Source organism: Lepisosteus platostomus, chromosome 1, assembly GCF_059453375.1.
Source record: "Lepisosteus platostomus isolate fLepPlt1 chromosome 1, fLepPlt1.hap1, whole genome shotgun sequence".
NCBI lineage: Eukaryota > Metazoa > Chordata > Actinopteri > Semionotiformes > Lepisosteidae > Lepisosteus > Lepisosteus platostomus.
The window spans coordinates 11,522,708-11,545,087 of NC_142611.1; the positions used below are offsets into that span (position 1 = coordinate 11,522,708).

The 22,380-nt window shown below is 44.6% G+C and overlaps 1 protein-coding gene across 2 annotated transcripts; it reads right to left on the minus strand.

Annotated features, from left to right (window-relative positions):
- Positions 1–1,640: 1,640 nt before the first annotated feature.
- pgm2 (phosphoglucomutase 2) lies at positions 1,641–19,744 on the minus strand. 2 transcript variants are annotated; one of them, XM_088623961.1, is made up of 14 exons: positions 19,308–19,744; positions 13,660–13,827; positions 13,429–13,535; positions 12,827–12,911; positions 12,269–12,352; positions 11,056–11,255; positions 10,172–10,355; positions 9,265–9,362; positions 8,212–8,392; positions 7,534–7,627; positions 6,665–6,794; positions 5,631–5,820; positions 4,146–4,279; positions 1,641–3,038 (listed from the first exon to the last, which is right to left on the minus strand). In XM_088623961.1, the coding sequence occupies exons 1-14, from the start codon at positions 19,380–19,382 to the stop codon at positions 2,936–2,938; spliced, it is 1,833 nt and encodes a 610-aa protein (XP_088480087.1). In that variant the 5' UTR covers positions 19,383–19,744; the 3' UTR covers positions 1,641–2,935. The 2 variants fall into 2 exon arrangements, with proteins under 2 accessions (XP_088480087.1, XP_088480081.1); XM_088623955.1 differs by having other exon boundaries at positions 10,172–10,361; positions 11,062–11,255; positions 19,308–19,740.
- Between the last annotated feature and the right edge of the window lie 2,636 nt (positions 19,745–22,380).

The window sequence follows — 22,380 nt, forward strand, 5'->3', positions numbered from 1 at the left end:
ATACTCGAGGCCACACGAGCTAAATGGCCTTCTCTGGATTGTAGCCTTCTTGATGTACATACATTACCCCCATTTTCAAGTAATACCTTCGACTAGTGAGCCAGACAGTGCAGAAGAGCAGCACTGTTTATATGAAAAGACTCTTCCAGGACGCAGTTTGTCAACAGTTACAAAACTAGCTTCTACAGAAAAAACATGAAAAGGCATTTACTTGTTAATACCGTTCTTTATTTAAATATCTCCAATGGTTTGTAAAAATGGACACAAAGAGCAAAAATAAAATTGCTTCACAGCCTCTTTCAAACCAAAAAATGTAGCCTAATTTCTTTCACCAAGTAATGAACAACCACTTACTGATCAGTTGATGCCATATCAAATGCTTCCACATCTATCGTATACTTGTATATTTTACAGAATTCTGGTTTATCGTTTGCAAAGACAGAGGCACCTGAGGAACACGGGTATTCTAATGGAATGACAAAGAAAAAACAGTAACAAAGCACAAACAAAATCTTTTCTGCAAGGGAATGTTCTGAGCCGTGTTTTCTCAATCATTCAGAGTGAATGTGCATACACCCAAATGCATCTTTTTCCCCCCCATGCAAAATAGTTTAATTCATACCGATATTGTCAACAAAGAAGCTGGGAAATGGGGGGTTAACCCTGCAAATTTCTCTCAACACCTTTAGTCTTCCTTTCAGCTCAGTTTGGAAATCTGGAGTTATGAAAAACGTGAAGCAGTTAAGAAAAAACTTGCATTGCCATACTGTAATAATTCTAGTTACAAGAAAGCTGAAAAGCTTGAAACGTTTGTGACACATGATCAAAACTTGACTTCTTACTTTTTTTAAATAAATTACACTTATGTTTTTTGTAGAGAAACTGACAACTACACTAAAAGAGTAACCATGTATGGAGCACATATAGCTATAGTCCACCAGTAGCAATATTATCGGTGTGAAATAGGCCCTTTACTACCGCGATAGAAGTGTGTTCATACTCCTGTCCTTTACTGGATGAATTATTTTTCCTACATTCCATTCCACAACAATCTCTATAAACTGCTATAATACAACACCATTTGATACATTTCCATTAAGGGACAGCATTCAGGTTTTCATTTTTATTTTCTGCTACAGCAACCATACAGATTATCAGCTCATTTCTGTACTATGTGTTAATGTTGTGTACAAACAAAAAGCAATCTAGACGTACAATCATCTTTAAAGTCTCAGATCTGAAAAGCAAAAAACACCTGGCATTTATCGGCGAGTTGTAAATAGCACTGCAGTGCAGTATACCTTTCAGTACATACTCATCAGAAAAAGTCATAATTCTACCCTGTTCTACCATTTTTAAATTTTGACGGGTCCGTTTATAGGCAAGGCATTCCAGTGCATGAAACCAATGTAGCAGGTTAAGACAATTCTGCCCTGAAGTGAAGAAACAGGACGTTTCTTTCTAGCATTAGAAAAAAAACAGGTCCCATTTTCCCTGTGGATGAGCAGTAAGGACGAGACCGTTTATCTAATAAGATAAGATCACTTTATTAGCCATATACAATGTCTTGCATTAGGAATTTGTCTTTTCGCATACCCCAGCTTTCTCCCTATGAGACACACTGGCACACAGTTGGGGAGAGGGTTCAAGGGCCTTGCTCAGGGGCCCAACGGAGTAGAATTCCTCTGCCAGCCGCGGGATTTGAACCAGCAACCTTACAGCCACAGGCACAGATCCCTAGCCACAAAGCCATCGCTCCATCTAACACAGCATGCTTGATGGTGACAAGCATAAAGCCCTTTTTGGGAGGACGGGATTCCCTTAATTTCTAATTACTCTTTCCTTAAATTCTAATTACAGTTCTCCATAACCCCAATACAGTTAAGTCTTAAATAAATTGACCCATATCACCTGTTTCTGAAGGCTGGGAATATTTACTAATTACTGGTCAATTAAGCAATTCCTGTGCTTAAGTAATCTTTAAGAAGAGGTCCAGCAGCCAGGACAGGAAAACCTGTTTGAGAATCTCGGACTACAAGGTACTACAAGTAATGAAATCATGGGCTTCAGATTGAGCCGAGGTTAATCAAAATCCATTTCTGAGAGGCTGCAGGGCCTTCTGATTTTAATTCCAACCATTCGCTTTCAATTTACTAAATGGATCTAATTCTGGACTAAAAGTGACAAGAGACAACATTTGTTCCAGGGTTTTACAATTAGTGCTTTACGATATTCTGCTTCGGTAGCTCCGACACCTTTCAAGCCTGGACCAAAGTCCTAAATTGTTCAAATGAATTAAAGACACGGACAAAATAACTGAGATGGGGTGGAAGTTCCTGACAAGGGCTGCCAGGAAGATACAAACAAGCAGAGCTGAGATGTGAGACAACTAGAATCTGTGCAGCAAGAAATTGGAAATTGTTCTTAACGGTTCTGAAGGATGTTCCCGCCTTTGTGATGTAGAAATTGCTCTGGATATTTGAAACAAACATAGATGAACTATTCTTTATAATGCCTTTGTTCAGTGCTCCATGTGTGCAATGACTTTATGGAGAACACAAAAAAACTGCCCTTGAAGAATGCCTGTGAAACTTGATTTACATTACTACCAACAGTAATATTAATAAAAGTATAACTATTCCCTTATTTTGCTTCAGCAAGTTTTGAATATAATGTTTTATAGCACAAGTACAGAAGAATATTCTTCAAAATGCTTCCATATTACTTCTGTAGTTTTACTGTATGTTAAAAATGAACATTTTATTTTTAAGTGAAGGGAGAAAGTACTAACTATTATGGTCAGACTATGGCAATGTTAGCTGTGTGTATGTTTAAGTAGGTACGCGACAGTGTGCACAGTGTTTAAAAGACTTAAAACCATTTCAAAGGAATATCTGTTAAGGCTTGTTTTGCGGCTCTGTGGAATCACAGTACTTTATTCCGGCCGAGGCTGGAGCTTGTTCTTCTTTGGTTCAAAAAAGTGCTCCACCATCGCGTTCACCAGGCCGTTGAGCTCCTTTTTCAGCTGCTCCGTGTCGCTGTGAATAGAAAGTCAGAAACATCTTTTGATGGGCTCTGACGTGTTCGTGTATAGATCAGGCCACAGCAGGAACAATGAATCAAAGCTAAAAGCCTTTCCTTTACAATCTAACATTCAGCACCACCTAGTGGTAGTAGCCTGTGGTGCAATATTACAAAGGGCAGACCTACTGTAGAAGCCGACAGTAGTTAATTTATATTTAACCTAGCAATTACAAGGCCAAACAGAGCTGACTGCATAATACGGGCAGGGAATCTGATGGCCAGGAGCACGTCAGCCGGTATCATGTGGAAATACCAAACTGGAAACTCTCTTGTCCTCCTGACGCCCGATGAAAAACAACAGCTGTTGTTACAGACAGTCATATTAATACAGGAATCTGAATTAGCTCTGACTGATCCATAACAAGAATTCTGCTCCCAAATCTGCTTGGCATGCAAGTCAAAGGGAGAAGCCGCAGAAAGCAGTTTCACCCTGATTAAGATTCAGCAGAGAGCTATAGCTACCACTAGTCAGAGCTAATCCCCAAAGCCAGCAGCCATATCACCCTGCACCTCACAACTGGCAACGCACTGAAGGTCAGCAAGTGTGAGCCTGGTCAGTACCTGGACGGGAGACCTCCTAGAAAAAGCTAAGGTTGCTGCTGGAAGAGGCGTTAGATTGGCCAGTAGGGGGCGCTCACGCTGCGGTCTGTGTGGGTCCTAATGCCCCAGTATAGTGACGGGGACACTATACTGTAAAAAGGTGCCGTCTTTCGGATGAGACGTAAAACAGAGGTCCTGACTCTCTGTGGTCATTAAAAATCCCAGGGTGTTTCTTGAAAAGAGTAGGGGTGTAACCCCAGCATCCTGGCCGGAATTCCCATTGGCCCTTACCAGTCATGGCCTCCTAATAATCCCCATCTATGAATTGGCTTCATCACTCACTTAAAAAAAAGTGGATATTCATCCATCCCATGCGTGCTTTTAAAAACACAAGGTCACTTTGCAAAACTGACCAATAATTGGACTACTGGACAATCAGGAGACGTTCTGTGCCATTTCTGCCTTCTGCTCGAATTGGGAGAGACACGGGGATGGGTGTGGGCGTCGTTCTCTTTACTGACCTGTTCCCCGGAGGAGCACACAACTCTGTGTAGTACTTGATCTTGGGTTCTGTTCCGCTGGTCCTCATTGTAGCGACTCCCCCATTAGAGAAGGTAAATGTTATCATCTGGCTGCTTTTACTGGTAGGAAGCACCTAGACAGTGAGAGCAGGGGTATACAGTGTGATGTCATAATAAGAGCAATGGCTTATCAAGGGGAACAAAACTGGTAGCTCCACCACTGATCTGCAGTTGACAGCTGCCACACTAACTAGGTCAAGAAGTGAAAGAAGGGATTGTGTGGATAAGGGTTATCCGAGGCATAGCAGGGTAGAGCAGTGGTTAGGGCCCTGGACGCAAGACTGGAAGGTTGTGGGTCAAATCTCGAAAGCAAGGTACTCTACCCAGACTGCTCTAGTAAAATACTCGGCTGTATACATGTCCGGAAACATGAGTCACTTTTGATATCAGCATCAGTCCTACAAAATACATAATGCTGCTTGTGCATCCAACACTAAACCATACCCTAACCTTCATTGTAACACTAAATACTATATTGTATACCAAGAATGTTCAGGCTGCATCAGTGTGCAGAAAGTGCTCTACGATTTACATTGGCCAGACGGGAAGAGTCTCAAGTGAGGATCAAATATATATTTTCACTAGCAGTTCCCCCCTTTCACCTCTCTTTGCCACGGTTACACTGACATTTCTGTGTCCTTTTACAGGAATGGCAGGACTCCTATTGCAGAAGGAAATCAGACACCAAGATTATCCTTAAACTATGATCCCACCTTCCACTTCCTCATTTCCTTTTATAACCTCTCCATCCATTTGCTGATTTCAAATTCTTCCACGTCTCCTGGAATTTAACCCCCCGACGTCCGGTGTCCTAGAATTGAACTTCCATTCGCTTGAAAGCTCTCCTGCTCCTTGCTCATACTCAATCGCACCTTTTTCCAGTGCTTTAGTTCCCCGCTACCTTCCTCTCTCACCCTGCACCTAAAGAAGGCTTAAAGGTCAAAACTGTATTTTTCTTTGAACTTTTCAACGTGGAATTAACTTCTACTTGTTCAGCATACTAAGAACTAGAGGTTCTTCACGTTTATCAGGTAGGACAATGATAAAATCCTGACATTTATCCACCATTAGGAAAAAAAAAAGACACTCACTAAAAGTGAAAATACTCATAAATAACTCAAGGATTTTGAAGTGTTCAGTTAGCCAATTAGGGCTTCAGCTAACAGTATTTTGTGTTTCAGCTCATTTGGGCGGCTCAACAAGGCTGCTGTTAAATGTAACATCAGATAAAAGAAAAACACCCTCACCTCCTTGTGGTCTTTGTGATAATTTTGCATTTCGCAAAAATTCAGGAGCTCAACAGGAACAAAGCCCAACCAAAAAAATATCGTCCAAAAAAAGTTCTAAAAACAGAATACTTTCTGGCAATACAAACAGAGGCCACATTTCTAGGATACATAGTATGAAGGAAACTGTGCGACTCACAGCTTTCTTGTCCAGCTGGCTGCTGTCGTACCCAGTCGTTAGATCTCTCACTCCAGTCACTTTGAACTTTCCACATGTCTGGGGGTAAGTGCCCTCTCCTTCATAATTGCGCAGCCTTTCAAATAACGCTTTGATCGTGTCTGCGTCATGGCAGATGAAGTAGGAATTTTCTGAAATGTGATAGCCATACCTAGGTGGGAGAGGGGCAGAAAACAGGCAGCATTACAATAAAAGCTCCACCGTTCAATTGTAAATGTTGCTTTCATTGGTTTTAGCTTCTTTTCGGACAGCAGAAACTAGTCAGCCCATCAGTCAGTGTAAGGAAAGTAGGTTATTCATGTGGCGTAAAGGTGTCTCGCAAACAGCGAGAACAAACTTGAAAAAGAAGGGAACCAGTAGCTCAACAGGAACAAAATAAAAGCAAAAAGTTTCTGACTGAATGAAATTCTGCTGAAACTGGAGAGCCCCCACTTATCGATTTACCCAAAGATATAGAACAATTCCACAATTCACAATCACACGGATCTAATAAAAAGGCACTTTCAATCAAATCAAGTAATTTAAGGATAATTTAGGATTACAATCGGAGCACTCTCCAGCCCTCAAGGTCCAGAGTTCCTTCCTTGATCCGGCAAAAACTTACAATTTGCGCCCGTCTTGAAAAACAGGTGAGCTATAAAACGAACTGGATCGGAGCTCTCCAGGACCAGGGCTGGAGCCCCATGATCTAGACATGGTCAATCAATTAACCAATTAAACAGATCCCAGACCAGACAGTATAAATCAACTCCATGGATGGAACAATACCATTTGTGATCTTGAAGCAGCGAGTTTGGTCTCCAATTGCCCGTACAAATGGGTTTCAGCTTTGCCGTAGGTGTAAACATATGATAGTTATAGCAAAGTACTGTATGAAGAAACATAATACTAGATTATTCAGAACCTTGCCAACCGAGGCAATCTGTTTTGTTGTATACTTATGGTAGCTGTATTATCTTTTCAACAGACCCAGGAAAGCCTTAATTTAGACTTACTCTTCATAGATTGCCTTTAGTTGCTGGGATAGGGTCAGGTTTTTAGAAGCCATACAGCAGGTGAACTCAGCCATAATGGCAGCAGCACTGACGCCATCTTTGTCAAGAACAGCCGGGCTGCACATGTACCCTGCAGGAAGACAAGAGAACGAAAGAGCACAATGTAGTGCCAGTATTGTCTTCAGGGGGTTTCACTGTAACTCGGAGCTGCGGGCTCAAATTAGTCAGTCCTACCAAATCAGCCTGCCTTGAAATGGTGTGTCTGCAGAACAAACCAAAGTCAGTTCTTCTACAATTGTAGGACATAAGCAGTGGAATCAATAGGTAGATAGCATACAAAGCAGTCATTTTATTCACCTGAAGAAGGCTCCAGGGCCGAAACGTTGTGCTCTCTTTCTTCTTTTTTTCAGCATGGAATAAACCTATTACTCGTTCCTTTGCAGCCTACGCATGCTGACGCAGCTACCCACCTGAACTACTACATTTTATTAATCTTCTCCATCCTTTCTCTGTTGCAGATACACTTCCTTAATTACCTACAGTTACCACTAGGTGTCTCCCCTTGTCCGTGTAAGGAAACTGAGAATCAAATGCCAGGAAAAAAATGGACCACTCAGGAGATAATGGCTTTGGACCCAGACATTCATCCCTGATTTTATAGCGCCGCCAGGAGTGGCAGTAGAAAGGCAGGTCCTGTTCCACCTGTGGATCACCACAGGCCCCGACACTGCTGCTGTTTCACTCACACTTGGGCTTGCAGAACTCCAGAGATGCGATATGTATTAATGAGTGAAATATGGATCCATTTCAACTCGCAGCAGAAAGAGGAGGCCGAAGCAGCCCTGTCAGCACAGCAGAAGACTGCTTACCTATCGCCTCTTCGAAAGCAAAGAGAACCGTCTTCCCCTGGTCCAGAAGCTGCTTTGCTCTGTTTCCCATCCATTTAAATCCAGTTAATGTTTCCTGAAAAAGATCAGACAACAAACTCAGGAAGTGAAGAAGATGCAATACTATAATCAGTCCTGGGCCCTGAAGGCTGCTGTCCAGCAGTGGTTAGGGTTCTGGACTCACAACTAGACGGTTGTAGGTTCAAATCCCAGGTGAGACACTGCTGTTATACCTTTGATCAAGATACTTCACCTGAAATGCTCTACCAAGATAACCAGCTGTATAAATGGGTCACTTTGGATAAAACCCATCAACAAAATCAATAGTAAGAGAATAAAGCACTGGAAGCTGAAATAATAGAGAATGAACAACGGATTCAAATAAAGTCATTTAGAGTCCACTGTGGAATAAAACCAGAAGACACAGCAGGAGCATCAGTGCCATGGAATTAAGGGTAAGTAAGTAAACAAAATAACAAATTTGACTGAAGTTCAGGAAGCAGATCTTCTGATTCATTCTGTTCAAATTACCGGTACGTTTCACAAACTGACACTCTCCTCCTGTGTATATCTGAGATAAAACATCACGCGTTTTGTCCTCTGCCCTTCAGTACAGTCTGATTTCTTGGCCAGTGCTCTTGTTCCCGTTAACGGCAGTACCTCGAAGTGGAAGCCTTCCTTGAGCGCGATGGCCCTGAGGATTTTCGAGGACACGGTGCTGGCCAGCATGTAGACGTCCTTCACGGCGCCCGGGTCAGCCGTCCGCTGCTTCCAGCAGCTGAAGGTCCACCAGCCCAGCAGGGCTCCCAGCTCGTTTCCCGAGAACACTCTCCACTCCCCGCTGCGGAGACAAATCCATGCCCAAACCAAGAGATTACGTCAGGGCCTTCCCCGCCTGCCGGCTGATCGCAAATTCCTAACTAAATTCCCCTCTTCCGCTTTCCAGGGGACCTTTTGTGCTCCTCAACCACTGAAGCTCATTGCCCGCCGTTTAAAATCTGAATCCCTCTTCACTTGAAGTGCTGACACCAACGTTAGGACACAAATCCCTTCTACCATTAAGCACACAGTCTAAGCAAGCTGCTGAATTTGAACGATTATCTCTCAAGCTACGTGCGAACTCTTGTTTAAATGTCAAAGTCATGACTGCACTCGGCCTACCTCTCTCCCATTATTCATTATTCATTTAAGAGTACTACACTGTGCCTCCTGAGTGACCTGTGCTGCCCCAGATGTGTTAAAAGAGGAGTGTCCCACAGGTGGGCTTGGTCATTCGTCATTCTCTCCCGTGTGCGATAATGGGTTTCACAGCCAGGAGCCAAGAAGTGAAAAACACAACTGCCAGTTCAAAACTGGGTGGACAGTTGTCAATTTAAAATAAAATATAATGATGTTATTGAAATGGTGTCTCATAACAGACATTTGCTATGGTTGCTCATGCAGTGTCTGTGTCTTCACTCTTATCACAATCGATTTTATCATTTAACATTTCTGGGTGCTGTGACTGTGAACTGCATTACACAAAAAGTTATATAAGTCATGGCACCAGTCCATCAACTGAGTTTCAGGCACCGGATTAATTGGGAAATGATACTGGCATGAGTTGATGCTAGCATCGATCCCTCCCTCTTCGCATACACACAAATCAATCAGAAAAACGAACAACAGGTCATAAAACAGGTACAGTTTGCACAGACTCTGTAGAGTCAATACCTCTGCTGCTTCTCAGCTACGGCAAGCCGATCAGCATCAGGATCGTTAGCCAGAACCACAGTTGCTCCCGTTTTGTCAGCCAAGGCAAACGATAGGGTCTGTGGGGAAAAAAAGGAAAATCTCCTTTAATTACTCACTCTGCAACTGAACTGTGGAAATTGGGCTCATTTTTGCTTGTTCCGGACAGGAATCACAATGCAAAGTGGATTTTTTGAAAACAGGACAGCAGAGGGTTAACTAGCTCAGCAGGCCTTAATGGTATTGGAAAAAGTACAAGACGGACAATACCATGAGTCTGAAGATACAAGAGTGGAATTGCATGAGAGTTACTGTAACCTAAGCAGAATATTATACAGTCTGCAATGTGGTACAAATAATAGTAATGATAACTGTAGAGTAAACGAGGCTGGTTTACACACTAGTGAAATACGAAAAAAAATGTTCACATTGATCCAGATACGTTAACATAATAAAATGCATTTGCCAGTGAAAGACAGGCCAACTCATTCTTAATTCTTCAACTACTCCAGGGAAAGCAGAATGTATATGAATATTAACGGACACTAAGCAAAAACAGACTTGGAGGGAAATGATTATGGGTATTCAGGCCCTAGAAGGGATGTAGGATCGACCCCAATTTCAACTGAATGCTTGGGACAGACATTGTGGACAGGTGGATGCCAATAAAAATTCACTGCAAAACTGGATTTGGGACAGAAAAACGGGAGGCTTTTCTTTAAACAAGATGGAATGATGCCGTAATAATAAACAAACTTTCCAAACGCAGACTCCCTGGGATTGTTCAAACAACTGCAGTGTAAGGTCCTGGTCTGGATAAGACTACCAGCAATCAATCGAGCCTGCGCCTGCTCTGTAGGCGGAGTGGGAGAAAGGCTTCGGCACGCACCAGCACACCCTCTCCTTCCTCCGGGTTGGGGTATTTGACGGTGGTGAACTCGGGGTCGGGGTCTTTCTGCTCGGGGACTGCAAACGGAGGGGTCAGGCCGAACGCCCTGAAGGCTGACTGGACAAACTTGTGTCCGACCCCGTGCACCGACGTGTGGACAAACTTCACCTTGGAGTCCTTGTTAGTGTCCCTGCATTGGAGATAGAGTAGGGGTTAGTGGGACACCCAGCAATGAGAGGTTGGGTTCTCTCACCGCTGGGAACTCCTCCCATTATGTATACCTCTCGGTTATAAAGGCCTGGCACCCTCAATCTCAAATCAACCTGTTAGTCTGTTACTAACCCATGCTGTAACTTTTTATTGCTTGTTAAACTGCAGCAAAGTGACTTTCATGTGTTTTCTACATTTACTGAACACTCATTCTGGCAAACTTTTTAAAGAAATATATCTAAGTCGGGCTGTGGAAATCTATTATTGTAACTCAGCTGAAGGCTCTGTAGACGTCTTGTCGGAAACAGACAAATTGCAATGATGCCCACTTTAAAAATTCTTAATGCATGAACCGTGAACTACTGTATGAATACAGCATTAGAATGTTTTCTTTCCTTGGATTCAAGGCCTGAAGTCAATGGACAGGTGTAGAGCAGGGCTGACCACATCAGATCCAGCGCATATTCAGAGTGACACACTGCTAAAAGGCGTTACAGTGTTGTTAGGAAAATCTAGAGAGATCTCCTTAGAAACTTGTAATGGTTCTGTAATGTAATGTTTGTAATGTCATGTTTTCCATGCTGTTGTGTTAAGGGAAAGTCCAGAGGTCTAGTTCTCCACAGGGAGGAGTGGACATTCTGCGGTGAATGAATTGGAACACTGACAGCAGGCAGACTTGCCTGTGGAAGCAGTGTTTCTGGATGTCCTGGAAATAGTCCCTGTTGATGTCAGCATATGGATCCTTCAGCAGAGGGCTGCCCTTCAGCACAGACTCATCCCACACTTGTGGCCAGGGCTCCAGGTTCTCCTCGATCGCACCAGAGATCCCTTTGTCATGGGGTGATATGATCTGAGCCCCATTGTCCCAGTAGACCTAGCACAAGACAAGCACACATCATGGGTAATCTGCCCACGAACCTGCTTTTCACCCTCCTCGTGCACGTGCTCAGCCAGCCTTAATTCTGCCCCCCCCGAGATCCACATCTTCAGAAATCTTTCCTAAAACGGAGAAACTCCGACATCTAGACCTTGTTCTCTGACATGAACTCCAAAAATGAGATGAAAGACAAAAAGCAAATCAACCTCACTTCCGACTCATCGCATGAAAAAACAAAGCCTGTTGTCAGAGTTGTAGGACACATTTTCAAGAGCAAGCAACAGGTTTCCAAACAAATGCATATCATGAGACACCACTCAATATTCTGGATACAGGATACAACCAGTTCAAGATGTGACCTAGCACACACACATTGCAAGAGTTTGTCCTCACAGCTGCTGTCACACAGCACTTTGCAAACAGGAAACCCCTCCAGCTCACCCACAACAGCCATAGTTGCACCACATTCCTATTAAGAAGTTCAACTTCAGAGCGTTTCCCCTTGTAATGGCAATTAATAAAGTCATATTTTTGGAAGACCATTGCCTGCCCGTCTTTCGGATGTTAAACCCAGCTCCTGACTCTCAGTGGTCATTAAAGATCCCCGGGCATTTCTCAATAAAGAGAAGGGAGTTATCCCGGTGTCCAGGTCAAATTTCCCCCCTCGGCCTTTACCGTGGCCTCCAAATTGTTCCCATGTATGATTGTCTTGCACTTGACCTGCGACAGACTGGCGTCCCATCCAGGGTGTACCCTGCCTTGTGCTCGTTGCTTGCCAGGTAGGCTCTGGCTTCACCTTATGGTATAAAGCGGTTTTGGCAAATAACATGACAGTAGTAACTCTCTCAGGGTCTAATAAGGAAATCAGAGCTGGGTCTTGAACCAAGAACCTTTGGGTGACCGGTTTTCTAAAGAATCTGTGAAGAACACATCCGTGCTATGTGAATTGCAGGGCGAAATGTAATACAAGCTTCTGCCTTTACATCTCAGGGTTCTGAGGAGTGAAATACCTTGTAGCCATTGTCCTGTTTGGGGTTGTGCGAAGCAGTCACCATAATCCCAGCACACAGTTTCAGGTGAGACACGGCATACGGCTAAAAACAAAAAAGACAGAAGTGTATGGTAAGAGGGAAGTCCAACATCAAATAAATGAAAACATTAGCATTGTAAATATCTCTCTAGAGCCGAAGCCTTTGAAATTCAGGACCCCACGGGGAAAAGGAGATCCTGTACACACTCTGCTCCAATGTGCCCACCTGTCAGAGCCATCCAGCATTTGATATGCAGCAAGCACCACAGTGCTTGTACAGCACTGCGATATGAGCACATGTAGTTTACATGTAGAATCAACCTGAAGATCCCAAAGCTGCGCATTTCAAGTTATCGATAAAATGGATCAACAATTGGTGTACTAGTGTTTCAACTGAAACGGATACGAAAGCATTTAATTCAGTTAAAGACTTCAATAAGTTAACAGGAGACGATCAGGTGTAATGAACATAAACAGTCTCTCTTTCTCAGGTACAGACTGCTAGTGGGTCAGATCGGAGAAACACGACGGGACATACCACAAAAGGCGTAGGTGTGATGTCCGAAAAGAGGTACACTGGAACCCCACGGCTTAAGAAAACTGTAGCAGCTAAGTTAGCAAACCTGCAGGAGATATTGCGAATTAGAAAAATTCACAGTACAAGACAAACACTACCTCGCCCGCTGGAGTTTTTGACCAGGGTAAAAGACAGTAAGGGGAAAGCAACCAGAAAAAGCATAGGCTCAGTGACCACAGCTGACTGGACACATGAAGACACGGCCGCCCAGAGAGGAGAGGCTCAGTAACCACAACCTGGACAAAGACCTGGCTGCCTAGAGAGAACAAGCTGTACTCTCACTGCCAGCACACAGAAACAGAGACAGAGCTGTGAGAAACAGTTGTCTTAGACAAACATTCCCCCCTAAAAGAGCAAATCTAATCCCACAGTGCCCACTCCTGCCAGAATCAGAACGTGGGGGAGCACAAAGGAAACACTCACAGAGAGTGAGCCTCTCAATTAAGTCTTGTTTTGTAAACGTCTGTAATTTTGTAAGACCATTCACCACAATAAGAGGGCTTTATTGTCTGGACAAGAGCCCAGAGGTACTGGGACAGGCGAGGGAGGGTGGAAGATGGTACCTTCGGCTGCTGCCTCCGCTGGGGGGATGCGCCCGCGCGTCGAACCCGACCACCACCCCCCTGCTCTTCAGGTCTGGGAAGCTCTTCTCCAGGTAGCTGCAGAAGCCCTGCAAGCACACAGAGCGCCGCTCAGAGACGGTCCCGTCCCCCGGAACAGGACCGGCAACGCCGTGGCTTTTCCTCTGTGCCCGCCCCAGCATCGCCCCCTAGTGGAGACGGGGGACGCGGTACCTGAGTGGTCTGGATGATGGTGAGGTCGTTCATGCGGGAGACTCCCGCCCCCATGGCGGCCCGCAGGCCCGCGGTGCCGAACTCCATGCGGGAGCCGAAGCAGGCGCGCAGCTCCCCCAGGTCGCCCTCGGACACCAGCCTCCGCACCGCCTCCGACGTCTTCGGGTTCTGGGGCGAAGACACAACAGCCCGTTTACCCAATCCTCTCCCTCCTCGAGATAAAGCCCCACTACACTCCTCCCTCAGCGCCAGTGTGTTTACTCCCTGCTTCATAGCGCGGAAATGTCCACTTACCCATCATACCTGGCACAACAGGATGCCACCACACCGACTTTCCTAATAAACCGCAATCTGATCGAGTGTTTCTTTTTTGCTCCAGCTTGAACAATCACAACGCTCAGAGCAGGGTGGTGCAATTTGGCCCAGTGATGACAAAAGACATGAAGAAAGTGGAAAGGACAGGGCACTCGCCAACTTTTTAACAACATTTTCTGTGCTTTTAAGGTTTTCCTCACCACTTTGTTTGTAGCTCGTAAACACCGGCAGAAGGGGATCAGAAATATAGGAAATAAGATTAATTCCCACGGCTAAAGTCTCCTACTACACACCTACACTAGACACCAATGATCTTCACTCCTGATCCTGGAGCAGCGCAGTCCACCAGGTTTTACAGGAAACCTATAAGCCTCAACGATAAAGACGTGAAACCAGAGGCAATACAAACCGATACTTGAACAAATGGTCCCAGTCGTTAAGAGTCCAGGGTGGAACGAAAGCCAGGAGACACAGCAGCCCTCGAGGACCCGAAGTGAACACTGGTGCTCTGATCATTCCTTATTCCGCAGTTACAGCAGAGAGGAGGGCGCTTCTTTTCAGATTTTGCCAAAAAATATATCCGATTAAGCAGCCCGAAAGTTAAAAAAATAAAGGTGTAACAAGCATAAACTACAAGGAGAAAGCTGGAAAAAAATGAAAGATCTGTTCCCCTTCTGCAAAAAACAAATATGAAAATGCTATAACCATCCATATAGCACAGTATAATTTTTCAGTTTCCAATCCACAGTTTCCAGTACTGTATCTCTCATTACTGACAACTGTTCTCCATTAATAAATATGTGAATATATTTAATACATGATATAGGTAACTATACACATAATTAAAAATATATGAACATCATCCCACAGTTTTATGAAGAATAGAAAGGAAATGTCCCAATGACTCCTTTAAACCTCATCATGATTTGTACGCCTAGTTAAAAGTCTTTCAAGTTTAGTACAGCACAAGAAATGAATGAAAAGACTCGGAAGACACACCCCCTTCCTCGGGCTGACCCCTCAGTTCACGTGCAGTGCAAGATCTGATTAAATCACTACACATCGGCCCTGAAGCCCATTCAGAACAGCCTGTCTCCAGGAGTACACTCAGCGTAACCAGCCTCATGTGAGCCGAATGAATGGAATTCGAAACCTTGCGTTTCCGAAGGCTTGTGAGCTCTGGGTTAATTCAGTTAGTTCCAAGCCTAAGCTTTCAATTTACAGGAACTGGTTGCGTCTCATTTCTCCTTAATGTAGCTAATGCTCCTCATGCGTAAAGAATAACTGTGAGAAAGCATGTAATGTTATTAAAACAACCGGCCTTGTGGGCTCCAGGCATGCCGATAACCCTTTCTTCTGAGGTTATTTACAATTTTCTTTGAGATTTTTTTTTTTACATAAAGGTCTATGTTGACCTAACAGTTTAACTGTCTTATTTGTGGACTCCGCAGGTGGTTGTAAATAAAATTTGTTCTATTTTATCTTTAGTATGTGAGAGAGATATCCTGTTTTCCTTTTACTGAAAGCTGATTTCCTCACTGAATCTATGTTACAAAAAAAGAGTTTGGCTCACTGGCATTAGGCAGCCATGATGATGTTAGCTCTGCGCTGGAGATCTCTGGCTGTCTCCCCTGGTGTCCACAGGCCTTTTCCATTTTGCCTTTTTTACTTCTGGAACTTTCCCCAGCCTGGACGCTTGGAGCTGGAGACCAGACTGTTTGTTCCTAGGGGTTTGCAATAGAAATTAAAAAGCTTCTCCTGCAGTTTTTATATATCTATTCTACTTCCACTATTTATTTTTTTTTGCTGTTCCTTCATCCCCTTATCCATTTTATTTCATATTTGTCTTTTGAACTGGCCAACATTTGAAGACGGGCATTTGTGAGACCTGGGACAGACGGCGACTGGGATCTGGGTTTTTTTCCCGTTTGTTTAATTACGGTTAGAGGTGTATTCTGTGATATTTTATTCAACAATATGTAATTCAATAATAAAAAAATAAGAAACTATAAAAAAGGATCTCAAAAACAGTACATGCACAGCAACAGGTGTTAAAGATCAGTTCATTCTTCTTAGCACTGTCCTGGGATTACTGCCATCTTCACAATCCCCGATAACCTCAGTTCTTCTAGCAAAGCCAGGGGTGCACATAGTAGTGATAAGGCTCATGCTTATAACAGAAAGGCAGAAGGTTGAAGTCCCTGAACTTGAAGTCCCTGCAGTTGTATACTTCCACACTTCAGCAAGGTGCTTGAACCTGATTGCTCCAGTTCACACACCTGTACAAATGGGGACCAGCACAGTCCGTGGGTAACCCTGAAACACACGCGTGTCTCATGCAGGGGGGTGAGTAATGGAGTCATGTGCTCGCATTAAGCTTAATGCTACCAGGATAAGTTCTGGCCTGACGAGCCTCTAGGCTCAAGTACAGACATTTCTTTTACTCTTTTAATAGCAGACCAGTAGACTGCACGTGAAAATAATAAATATTTTATAAATGGGACTGCAGTCCATTTTTTTTTCTGGTTTATGGGAAAAGCTGCACAACTTAGTGGATGACTAAGCATCTGAGGACACTAAGTATATTGTTACTGTTTATTCAACTGCCATAGCCCATTTCCTTGAGTCACCCTCTGTCCTGGCATCAGGCATGGTTCTTTGCCCAGATAAACAGTTCAAATTTTAAGTACTTATTTTTTCCACACAAAAGCATGCGGTAGAGTTCATACGAAACAAAGTACTCAGCATGTTCTGCGGTTGTTTTTGTTATCTTAAAAGGGAACTGCAACGCTTTTTTTATATAGTTTGAAAAAATCACTTTGGTCAAATGTACACAGTAACTAGAATCCTCAAATTTACATCACAAAAAAGACTAAATTTCCAGGTACGCGCAACACCAAATTCTGCGATTCAGAACGAGGCAACAAAACGTCCAGTGACATGAAGCAGCCCCGTTACATTGTAAACAAGCAGGCTTGTGAACACATCTCTTTTAATCCAATAGAAATGGCCTTTACTTCGAGATGGTTTTGCCGATAAATGGAACTTACTCGTTAAACCTGCAGGACATGACGACTTACAGCATTTCCACAATTCTAAATTTGTGCTTAATTCTAAATTTGTCAAATTCTTCTATACTGTTGATGAATGTATTTTGTTACCGAGACTTAATCAGCGGGTCTGCGAAATTGGGTTTGAATTTGTTCCACCTTCCACTCCTAATCAAGACCACTTCCTGAACATCACCTCACCTGCACCCGACATGAATAATATTCCACAAAGACACCCGCAGCCCAGCCGTCGGCTCTGTTGCATATACTGTACGAGCCAGAGCTGTCCCTTATTTTGGATGCCTCTCCCAGACTAACCTACTGGACAGCATCTCACTCTGGCCAGCAGCCATCTCACCCTGCAACTCACAACTGGCAGCCCACTGAAGCTCAGCAGGTGTGAGCCTGGTCAGTACCTGGATGGGAGACCTCCTGGGAAAAACTAAGGTTGCTGCTGGAAGAGGTGTTAGTGAGGCCAGCAGGGGGCGCTCACCCTGTGGTCTGTGTGGGTCCTAATGCCCCAGTATAGTGAAGGGGACACTATACTGTAAACAGGCGCCGTCCTTCGGATGAGACGTAAAACCGAGGTCCTGACTCTCTGTGGTCATTAAAAATCCCAGGGCGTTTCTCGAAAAGAGTAGGGGTGTAACCCCGGCGTCCTGGCCAAATTTCCCATTGGCCCTAACCAATCATGGCCTCCTAATAAATCCCATCTATAAATTGGCTTAATTACTCTGCTCTCCTCCCCACTGATAGCTGATGTGTGGTGAGCGTTCTGGCGCACTATGGCTGCCGTCGCATCATCCAGGTGGGGCTGCACATTGGTGGTGGTGGAGGGGAGACCCCATTACCTGTAAAGTGCTTTGAGTGGAGTGTCCAGAAAAGCGCTATATAAGTCTAAGCAATTATTATTATTATTAAAGCTCACTGCTGTCATGTAGTTTTTACACACAGCAAAGAACTGGCATCTTGCGTTGGATAACAAAACGTCTTGTTTGGGCCGGTGTTGTCTGGCATTTCTCATCAATCGTCAAGCCTGTTCTGTTTATGATGTTTGGCCTGTCCTGTCCTGGTGCTCACACATTACTTTATTTTATATCTGGGGCAGAGCAGTGGCTCTGTGGCTAAGGATCTGTGCATGTGGCTGGAAGGTTGCCAGTTCAAATCCCGCAGCCGGCAGAGGAATCCTACTCCGTTGGGCTCCTGAGCAAGGCCCTTCACCCCAACTGCTCCAGGGGCGCTGTACAATGGCTGACCCTGCGCTCTGACCCCAAGCTTCTCTCCCTGTCTGTGTGTCTCATGGAGAGCAAGCTAGGGCATGCGAAAAAGAAATTCCTAATGCAAGAAATTGTCTTCCGCACCTGCGAATAAGAATTAGACAAACATTTGGAAAACGGATTTCTCGGTTGCCGTCTTACACAAGAAATCTGAAATTAAATATAGACCTCTCTAAAGTGTCTTTTCGGGGAAACAACACTCACGCAGCTTAAACGATACACGGCCCCTTTAACAAAAGAGAGTCGCAGACGCGTTTTTACACAGCCGGTTCATGAGCTAAGGCGGTCAGACTGAGGAACTGCTAAGCCAAATAACGTAGATCTGCTGCAAGAGAGGTTGGACGAAACGATCATAAAGTTAAGCAAGCTGAATTTCCTGAAAGCGGTTCCTGTTAACGATCCTCGGGTACAACTACCCCCTCGGCTGGTATCACGGATGACGCCGACGTCGTGGCGTGAGCCTACACACCACGTCCCACCGTAGTGTGTACATCACGGCTGGAGATTAACGTTCAGGATCCGCCTGCTTTTAAGCGTCCAAAATGGACTATTCGTGCTAAATAACCTCAGATCGGTCAATCAGACGTTTCACGGCGAACTCGTGGACTCCCGGCTTTCCAAGATACCAAACCGCTTCCCAAATCCGGCCCCGACCACCTGCTCCGATGCAGTGGGACAAATTAAAACTCATGGACTTTTTGTTGTTGTTGTTGTTGTTGTTGTTCCATGCGTGTTCACACAGCATATTAATCACAAGTGCGTCCCAAAATGACAGCAACTCAGTAGCAATGGGGGGAGAAACTGCGAAAACGAAATGACGATAAAACACCAGGGAACGGGCGGCAAACAGGAAATTTCGCATGAGCTTCAGGCAGGGTTCGTGCCGCAGCGACAGTCGCTCTAAACGAGCCCACTCGCAGAGAAAGCACGACCCAGGAGAGCTACCGGGCTCCGTGTGCCTTGACAGCCCCTGACTGACCCGGCTGGAGCCGGTGCTGAACCTCACCTTGTCGAACCGCAGCCATTGCTTGATCGCGGCGTCCAGCTCCGCGTCGCCCGTGCTGGAGAAGTCCTGCTCCATGTCGCCGCGGCTTCTTCTGCGGGGAAGCAGGCTCGCCTTCGTGGGGCTTTCCTCTCGTCTTCTACAGAGATGCACGTCGGACTCCTCCTCCCTATGCCAACCAGCCAGCCCTGCCTCCGGAGCCCCGTTTTCTTGCGCAATGAATGAACTTTGACGTAAAGAGCGCCAGGCACGGCTGTAGTGAGCTTAGTGAGTTACCGCAAGCCCCTCCCCTCACCCCTAGAAGAAAACTCAGGAGAAACCGCGTTTGCTGTATTTTACCCCTTCCTGGAGGGTAGTTAACGACAAGCCCAGGGACACACGCTAACGAAAGGTTTTTACAAATGCATGCCTATCCGTGCTTGTGAGTCAGGGCCAACACCGCCGGCCTGCTGGTTGGGAAGACAGGAACAGCCAATCAGTGGTTAGATGAAGATCAGGGACGAGATATTCATTCACAGTTTAAAGCAACGTGCGGTTTGTAAGAGAGACGAGCAAGAGGCGTGGTTATAATAGCGTGACTTTGCTGCAGTGCAATACTTCATGACCTGCCCTCAGGATTTAGCAGTTTGCAATGTATTATTATTATTATTTTTATTATGATTCACATGTCTGTGGCCACCCAAGCTTCTGAGTGTCCCGTGAGTTTAATTTCCAGTGCACTAAAACTGGAATTGTACTGCAACACAGTACTATTCCCGTTAATGAGAAACCGTAATCCTGGGATCATGGTGGGCATTGGCGTACGCTGGTGGAGTCTGTGTGAGGCAAAATGAATATAACTACAATAAAAAGCCCTTGTGCCCTAAGACTGCTTTTAATCACGCACTTAATACAACGCCTTGCAAAAAAAAAAAACAACAAGATTGGCCCAATTTCAAAGTTCCCATTTTGTTCAAATGAAACTGTAGCGCGACAGGTTCGGCGAGGATGGAGACAAGAATTCAGGTTCTTTCAGCATGAACAGTCGGCGCTTTATTCGTCAGACGGGAGTCCGGCTCAGCCGTAACTACACAAGAAATGAGACTCGGTAAAACTGGCTACAACACACAAGGGTCATTTCGGGTACAGGTAGGTGTTATAGGGTGGTAAGTGGGCACAGGTATTAAAGGGGTGCAAAACTGGGGGATAACTAACAGTATCGGGGCAACCTCACACCGTCCACAGCCTTGGCTGCCTTTCCCGTCCTGCCCCTCGCTGGACGCTCTTCAGCCTCAACGCCATGCGAGGGCGCCACAATATACTGTATACACTTGTTTAATAAGAAACGTCCCGATTTGGACTTGCAATACCCAAGCTGAACACTTATTAATGAGTCAAATAAGAAAAACTGTGGTTGACATTGAAAAAGCCTACAGTTTATCTACAGCTTAGGTAGCCTAAAGCCTACCTGCTGTATGAAAATCATTTAGGTGTCCACATTGAGAGATCATTTGCACCTTAAACAATATAAATACATAAACAGTATGGGGAAATAAAAAATCAAATACTAAACATTATGTGATGTTCAAAAAGTTAAACATTTTGTAGACATTTTTGACATTGCAAGGAATGTTATGTAAAAATTGTACAATCCTCTAGTAAGATCTCATTTAGAATATTGATCACATGTCTTTGGCCATCCAGGCATCTGAACGTCCTGTGAGTTTAATTTCCTGCAGACTAAAACTGGAACTGTACTGTAACACAGTACGGCTCCCGTTAATGAGAAACTGTCATCCACGTTACAGTTGAGCTATGGCTGAATCAGATCAGCAACCACACTGTTCCAGGCCTTAAGGGAATGTCCTACAGGACAAAAGAACTAGATCTTTTTAATCCTGAGCCAAGAAGATGATGAATCAAGGATCAAAATTCCCATCTAAAATACTGAAAGACATTGACAAAATCGACCCAGTGGAGTTCTCCAGCATCAAAAAGAGGACACTGTGGAAACTGCGTAACACAAAAATACAAGAAACGTATTTTCTCACAGGGTTGTGGCAGTGTGGAATAAGCCATTCAGCCATGCTGCTGCAGCCTAAACCCTGAATTCTTTCAAGAAACAGCTCAGATCTACCAATTACTACAAAACAGATGGGCTGAATGGGCTGAATGGATTTTTCTAATTTTTAACCATTCTTATTTTATTTCTGTAATTCAGACTTCCTGGTTCTGATCGGCTGTACTAGATTTTTATCCAAATGGTCTGGCAGGGTGGGCAGTTTGTATCAGTCATTGGCTCAAAGATGGCTGGAAGTGCTGTTCCAGGGTATTTATTGCTCAAGTAGCACGTCAGTAGGATGCTCAACGTATCCAAGAGATTGAGAATATTGAGAAGTATTTTGTGTCTCTTTCGAGTCACGTTTTGTTGTTTGCTAGCAGCCATCTCACCCTGCAGCCCACAGCTGGCAGCCCACTGGAGCCCAGCAGGTGTGAGCCTGATCAGTACCTGGATGGGAGACCTCCTGGGAAAAACTAAGGTTACTGCCGGAAGAGGTGGTAGTGGGGCCAATAAGGAAGGAGTGCTCACCCTGTGGTCTATATGGGTCTTAATACCCCAGTATAGTGACGGGGACACAATATAGAATAACACCACAGGTGCCATCCTTTGGATGAGATGTTAAACTGAGCTCCTGACTCTCTGTGGTCTTTATCACTCATGGCTTCCTAATAATCCCCAGAGCTTCATCGCTCTGCTCTCCTCCCCACTGTGAGCTGATGTGTGGTGAGCGTTCTGGGGCACTATGGCTGCTGTTGCATTATCTGGGTGGGGCTGCACATTGGTGGAGGGGAGGTCCCCATTACCTGTAAAGCCCTTTGAGGGGAGTGTCCAGAAAAGTGCTATACAAGTGTAAGAAAATATTGTGATTTGTGCTCTTTCAGACGCTAGACTCCTCTGCCCCCTAGTGGTAGTTTCTGGTAAGAACAAATACAGGGAATGACCAGTTAATGACTTGTGTAGTTCTTTGCACAGCAGTGTATGTGTACGTCACGTCATTCGGGGGATTGTGTTCTGCGCTGTGTAAACTATAAAATA

Bases quoted from the DNA above. Each gene is read 5' to 3' on its own strand.
- pgm2 (XM_088623961.1), bottom strand. From the start codon at position 19,382: ATGGAGCAGGACTTCTCCAGCACGGGCGACGCGGAGCTGGACGCCGCG. The intron at 13,536-13,659 runs GTACCGCGTCCC...GTGTGCTTGCAG, and splicing joins CCATCATCCAGACCACTCAG to GGCTTCTGCAGCTACCTGGA. The intron at 8,393-9,264 runs GTATTGACTCTA...TTGTCTCCGCAG, and splicing joins GTAGCTGAGAAGCAGCAGAG to CGGGGAGTGGAGAGTGTTCT.